The sequence below is a fragment of the Mastomys coucha genome, unplaced genomic scaffold, assembly GCF_008632895.1.
Source record: "Mastomys coucha isolate ucsf_1 unplaced genomic scaffold, UCSF_Mcou_1 pScaffold21, whole genome shotgun sequence".
NCBI classification, from domain to species: domain Eukaryota; kingdom Metazoa; phylum Chordata; class Mammalia; order Rodentia; family Muridae; genus Mastomys; species Mastomys coucha.
This window is the reverse complement of record NW_022196904.1, coordinates 110,031,528-110,038,811: the sequence shown is the minus strand read 5'-3', so window position 1 is coordinate 110,038,811 and position 7,284 is coordinate 110,031,528. Positions and strand designations below refer to the sequence as shown.

Below are 7,284 nucleotides of genomic sequence, written 5' to 3'. Positions count from 1 at the left end.
AAAAAAAAAAAAAAAAAAAGAAAGGTTAAGATACTACTAATAAATTAACTCAAAATCAACATAGTAAATATGTAGTCCTGTAATAAGAAATGTCATAAAGCACAAAGGAAAATGTGTAAAAACTATCCATTCACCTTATGTATGACAAGTAATAATACAATGTGTCAATGTCACCAAGCTTTTCAAGGTACAGCTCCTGTGCTGGGTAGTTTTATTTCAACTTGACACAAGTTGGGGACATCTGAGAGAAGGGAGCCTCAACTGAGAAAATGCCTCCATGAGATTGGGTTACAGGCAAGACTGTAGGACACTTTTTAGTTAGTGATTGATGTGGGAGGGCCCAGTACATGCTGGTGGGGACATTCTTGAGCAAATGGTCCTATAAAGAAAGCAGGTCGAGCAAGCCAGTAAGGAGCACCCCTCTGTGGCCTCTAATCAGCTCCTGCTCCAGGTTCCTGCCTTGTGTGAGTTCCTGCCCTGACTTCCTCAGTGATGGGCTACAATGTGGAAGTGTATGAAGTGCAAACCAAACCCTTTCCTCCCCAATTGTTTTCGGCCATGGTGTTTTACCACAGCAATGGTAACCATAACTGTCTCCTTTTCTTCCTTCCCTCTCTTCTCTCTTCTCTCCCAGCAAATTCTCTTTGCCTTTTCTTCTCTTTCCCGTCCCTCCCTCCTCCTCTCCCTCCCCGTCTCTCTTTCTTTTTGAGATAGGATCACTCTAGGTAGCCTTGAATTCTCAACAATCTTCTTGCCTCAGCTTTAATACTAAGATTACAGGTTTGCATCATCATAGCACACACGTTTTTATTGATAACTCTTATGGGTATGTAAAGAATCCACTTTTTAGCAAGGCAGTGGTGGCACATGCCTTTAGTCCCAGCACTTGGGAGGCAGAGGCAGGCAGATTTCTGAGTTCGAGGTCAGCCTGGTCTATAGAGTGAGTTCCAGGACAGCCACGGATACACAGAGAAACCCATCTCAAAAACAAAACAAAAGAATCTACTTTTTGACCAGTGATGGTAACATACCACAATAAGGAAGGAAGCTCTGTCCTGCATTGAAAGGAGTAAAAAGTGTATCTCACCTGGGACTGGTAGAAGGCCAACTCGGAAATCTCATATACTTCCAAGAAAAGTTTCACATAGTAGAAACTGAAGAAAGAACTTAACATTTCAGTTCCTAGTGTAATCAGAGAATATGCCAAGGCTTCAGAGTTGATACTTAAAAGGGTCATTTTCCATGCAGAGGAAGTTTTCATCCCTGTGTTTAAAAAAAAGTTTTAATTCATTATTTGCACACAGTAGTTGATGGATAATAAAATTCCATTAACACTAGTAATTTTAGAGTCCAAAAATACTTGCTGTGGCCAGGCGGTGATGGCACATGCCTTTGATCCCAGCACTTGGGAGGCAGAGGCAGGTGGATTTCTGAGTTCAAGGCCAGCCTGGTCTACAGAGTGAGTTCCAGGACAGGGCTATACAGAGAAACCTCGTCTCAAAAAAAAAAAAAAAAAAAAAAAAAAAAAAAAAAAAAAAAAAAAAAAAAAAAAAAAAAAAAAAAAACTTGCTGTGAATATCACTAGATTTCTTTTATATATTTATACTTATTCAACATTCTGAGATGTTACAGGAGCCCCAATTTGCAAAAAGTATGACTATACTTTTCTTTTGTGTGTATGTGTATATTTGCATGAACACACAGAGACCATATATCAACACTAACTATTTTCTGTTATTGCTTCTCACTTTTTTTTTGAGACACAGTCTCTGAGTGAACCAAAAATCTCATGTATTCAGCAAGACTAGTGAGTAGAAAGACCCAAGGATCCTCTTGACTCTGCTTCCCAAGAGCTAGGATGCCGGGCATATGTCGCCACACCAGCCTTCTCATTTTCACATATGGATGCTGTTATTGAACTCAGGTCCTCACGCTTCTGCAGTAGTCACCTTAAGGACTGAGCCATCTCCCCAGTCTCTATTTACCTTGTTATAGTTCTTATAAATTATAAAGTGAGATCTACCCAAGAGTTTAGACATGCTTATCTGGTGGTCAAGGAGATATCTTTATGGATCAACCTACCTAGCTGAGGAGGAGAAACAGAAAATGAACAGTGAGATGACAGCTTTTGGCTAAAGCCAGAGAGAAGAAATAAAAGGTCCTTATCGGTGACAAGCTGCTCATTCTGCAACACAGTGAAATAATTACTTAGCCTTCTCTCCATAGACTGTATAGCTTTGATCCAAAGGCCATTTCTAATAGGAATACAGAAATAATATATCCTTTTTCTAATATATTCTTGCTCTAACATAGATGCCCCTCTTAAATACAGCCTATCTCCTTACTTCTGATCTTTTTGACTGGAAAATAGGGCAAGTTTACTAAGTAGTAGGGAGATGTAAAGAGAGCTTGGTTTTGTTTTCCCAGACAAGGTCTCATACTCAAACTTGACCTCAAACTTGCCATGTAGCAGGGACTCCCTCAGAACTCCTGCCTCTGCCTCCTGAGTATTAGAATTACAGGTGAACACCACCATGCCCAGTTTGTGTGGGGATCCAGTCCAGAATCTCATGTATGCTAGGCAGGAATATTACCAACTGAGCTACCTTTGCATCCCAGATTAACTTTTTAAAACTTGATTTCTTGATTATATACTTAAGGTAATGTAGCTTGAGCTGGCTTTGAACTCTGAATCTTCCTGCCTCGACTTCCTATGTGCTATAATTAGAGGGATGTACTGCTGTATCCCACCAACCTTCATCATCCTTGATTTGTTAGACAATTTCTCCAGCTCTCCATAGATTTACTGAATTGGGGAATAGATACATTTCCACATAATGAGGATATTATTTGCTTGAATAATCCTCTGGCCTCTGCTCTAATCTTAGAGAATCAGGAACAAAATTAAGCAGACAACTCAAGCTACAGTGCTCAGTTCTTAGGGAGAGGGAAGGCAAATTGGAAGGGAACATACATCATAGATGATCAAGTTATTGGTCCCCAGAACCACAAAGAAAACCAAAAATGAAAAACAAAAAAACCTTGAGTGTGGTGATGTAGACCTGTAATCCCATTACTCTGGCAGGCTGAGGTAAGAGGTTCAAAGTAGTGAATTCAAGGCCTTTAGGAAAACCTCTGTCAACCTGCCCCCTCAATTATTGGTTCCCAATCCTTACCCTCTGGTAGACCCAGAAATTAATTGTATACATCATAGAGTTCCAGAATTGTCAAAAAAAAAAAAGGTTATTAAACTGGGCATGCTTAGTGCATATCTGTAATCCTAGCACTCTGGGAGCTGAGGCAGGAAAATCATGAGTTTGGAGCCACCCTGGGTTAAACAGAGACCGGGTCTCACAGACTGAAACAAAAAGGGGGATTAAATCTATGGGAAGCAATATTAGTGGATTAATAAAGAATATTTTTGCTTCACTCATTAGTAGAGTGCCTTTATAGTATGAGGATGACCCTGGGTTCAATCCCCAGTACTGCAATAATAGCAATGAAAATGTTTATCTATGTGTGTATTTGTATTTTTTTTTTTTTAATTATGGGTGTGGGGTGGGGCTGGTATGTGCATTTGAGTTTAGGTACCACAGGCATCAGATCAACCTAGAGCTAGAGTTAACCAATGAGTTGTAGCTGGTCTTTGCTACTTTGTGAGTTATTCTTTTTCCCACCCCATTCCCATCCCCCATGCCTGGTTCACCCCCTATCATTAGATAAAAGAGAAATAAGGACAGAGTAAAGAAGGGAATTCTAATTTCTTTCCTTTTGTTTTTTTTTTTCCTCTGATCACAGCTATTAACAAACCATTAAAGAACCTCCCTAAACGACCCAACCCCAACCCCACCTCTCAGGTGCCTCACATTTATGTACCCTCTGAAAAGTTTCCAGAATTCCAAATATCACACAATCACAGAAACTATCTGCAGCTGACAAAACCCAGAGCACGAGGCAAATCATAGTCAGCTGCTTTGGACAGTCTGAAGGGACAGTGTGAAGCAGTTCCATATCCCCATGCCTGGGATCAAAATGGAAACATTTTCTTCTAACATTTCCAGACTTCCAAAGAAACCAAAACTCCAAGATTGTCACTACAACGAAGTATCTCTTCAGCCTCCTGGGGTTGTATTTTTTAAATGAACAGAAATTCTGCTTTAATGATAAAATACAAATCTGTTCTTCATTTCATCCTCTGCGGTTCTCAAGGCTTAAGAAGGTCCAGCTCTACAGTACCACAAGGGCAGTCAACATTTTTGGCTTTAAAAGGGAATTCTCAAATTAGAAAAGCTGGAGGATCCGTGAAGGCTTCACCCCAGGGGTTTCCTTTTGGTGTAAGTTCAAATGAAGACTGGAGCTAGAGGTCACCTTGTCACTTAGGTAAAAACAAGGGAAGTCAGTAGAGTCCAAAGCCAAGTTACAAATTTAGCCCACGAAACTCTTGTGATTTTCTTGTGTGATTTTCTTTTGAGGTTTTGAGAACAAGCATGTTGTGCCTTTCTGAAGTGCTCTATCATTATGTCGGAAGGGAGACAGTCACAGACTTAGATTTTTGCAAAGCATCATAAGCTCCCCAAATTCAACCTTTTTTTTTAAAAAAAAAAATGAATTAAATGCTCAGCCTGCCTAGTGAAGAATCCAAAGGTTTAATATCATATATATATATATATATATATATATATATATATATATATATACATACATACATACATACTGAAGAGATGACATCTTCCTAATTCCCTCACAAAAAGACACATCAGTGTTTGCCTTTCGATTGCTTCCATCCTAGCAGAGGGTTATCTCATCGTCAAACTGAAAATCACTTTTTCATCTTTTAAAAGCTGCTATTACTGTCTTTAAAAATGATTTTAAATCCCTTTAAATGATTTTTACTATAAGATGCAGAGAATGTTTCATCTTTATAGCCAAGAACAAAGGATTTCAGAAACCAACCTGTCTTTAACACAGTGTTTTATATAGGAAAGAGATTAAAAGTGTCAGAATGAGCTGGGGGTTGATGGTGCACACTTCTGATCCCCGCACTCAGGAGGCAGAGGCAGGCAGATCTCTGAGTTTTGAGGCCAGCCTGGCTTAGAGAGTGAGTTCCAGGACAGCCAGGACTTACACAAAGAAACCCTGTCTTGAAAAACAAACAAACAAACAAACAACAAAACAACAGAATGCAGTCATGATAAGGCTGGGTGAGTACACTGTATACTGGTAAATTAAGCAAAATCTGAAGCCCTCTGTTTAGCCTCAACTTGCAGAGTTGTTCATGAACCTGCTTCTAAGCTAGCGGTTATCGCTGCATCTGCTACTTATGATTGCATCATGGAGACACTTCTAATGAAGAGTTCTTAGCTTATAAGGTTTTTCTCAATACACTTTTTGTTGAAGATTTTGCAGAACACACACAAACATAGTCTCTAAAAAATGAACCCACAGACCCACTCCAAAATAAATAAAATCTATAGGGTATGTTCTTTATTTCTTTTGAAGACTGTTAAAGAACGTTCCCATATACCCCAAATTTGGAATTGAGCTGGGTTTGTCCTGGAGAAAACAGCTATCACCTTGGTCTTTCAGACCGGTGACTGAGGTCAGATGCATGACTCCAGGCTTCAGCTTCTACACATCTGCAAGTCCTAAATTAAATTTTCTTTCTTTCCACAGCATTCTGTGTAGTTACAGTAATTGGCTCTACATTGTCTCATTTTGTGTCTGGGCTGAAATATTGACATTTCTGGAAGAAGAGACTTTAAAAGGAACATTTTTGTTTTAAAAACATAGCAACAGAAAGCTGACTAGTGACATCTTACCTTTCAGCGTACTTGTACTCAGAAGGAACTTGTGAGGTGACAGATTCTGTTAATATGACTACTTGTTTAAAATTACACTTGATCATTGTGTTAGGGAGGTATGTATGTAACAAGGTACATGCGGAGGACTTGTGGGAGTCACGTCTGGCCTTTCACTATGTGGGTTGCTGCCATCAACTCAGCTTGTCAGGCAAGGAAGCAAGCTCCTTTAGCCGCTGAACTATGTGGGCTGTTCTATTTTGTTTTGCTTCTGTTTTTGAGTCAGGGTCTGGCAACGTAGCCCAAGTGGCATCAACCTCACATGCCTCCTGTCTCCACATCCCCAGTGCTGAGGGCACCACGATACCCGGCTAATATTACTTTGTTACTACTTTTATATTTTTGGTTGGCATTCCTCATAAGGAAAACTTTTTTTCTCTCATTTATATCACCAGGGATTCCTCATTAACAGGCTGCAATCTGTTGCTATTACTACCTATTTTGATACACATAGGCTCAGTGGCTTAGAACTTCTCCTTGCATGTGTGTGGCCTATTGGTACCATGGGAGAACAGGAAAAAGAAAAAGGAAGAGGGAGGCAAAAAGAGAAGAAAGTGTATTATTTTGAAGCTGTTGGTTGGGCAGTGGTGGCACACGCCTTTAATCCCAGCACTTGGGAGGCAGAAGCAGGCAGATTTCTGAGTTTGAGGCCAGCCTGGTCTACAGAGTTCCAGGACAGCCAAGGCTACACAGAGAAACCCTGTCTCGAAAACAAACAAACAAAAAAGGTTGTTTTTTTTTTACAACAAAAAAATAATAATAATACAATAAATGTTAGAAACAACACAGCTTTACTGGGCACGATTTCTCTGATTCTCATAGCTCTGTTGAGTAAAGAGGTCATTTTTCCCCTAAGTGGTGTGCTAAATAAAGCCTTCTTTGCTAGTACAAACTGTGGCTAGTCACTTAGATTTCAAACTCTAGGTTCTTGGTACCTTAAGGTCTATTAAGGAGGCAAATCTTGCCAGAACAACTTTCCTGTAGGGACAGGATGGGATGGTTGTGTGCCTTTTATCCCAGCACTCTGGAGGCAGAGCCAGCCTAATCTACATGGTGTGCTAGGCAAGCTGGGGCTGCACAGTGAAACCCTATACAAACAACAAACCTCACAATGGGGAGGCTTTCTTGGCCTTTACAAGACCCGGTTCCCAGGAGCAGGTACAGTTAAACTGATTTGAGCAAGGTACATTTTATGATCCACAAGAATGGTGGGCTGGCCGGGCAGTGGTGGCTCACGCCTTTGATCCCAGCACTTGGGAGGCAGAGGCAGGCGGATTCCTGAGTTCGAGGCCGGCCTGGTCTACAGAATGAGTTCCAGGACAGCCAAGGGTACTCAGAAACCCTGTCTCAAACAAAACAAAACAAAAAACAAAACAAAAGAATGATGAGCTGGAGATGTATGTAGCTAGGGGGCAGGGGGGTGGGG

At 40.5% G+C, this 7,284-nt stretch overlaps 1 protein-coding gene across 1 annotated transcript in view; it reads right to left on the bottom strand.

Moving 5' to 3' along the window:
• LOC116102900 (transmembrane protein 180-like) overlaps positions 1 to 7,284 on the bottom strand; it is a 31,221-nt gene that overhangs the window by 22,710 nt on the left and 1,227 nt on the right. Inside the window, 1 exon segment of the mRNA XM_031388156.1 lies at positions 1,088 to 1,263. Within this exon segment, the coding sequence (XP_031244016.1) occupies positions 1,088 to 1,261 (174 nt within the window). The 5' untranslated portion in view covers positions 1,262 to 1,263.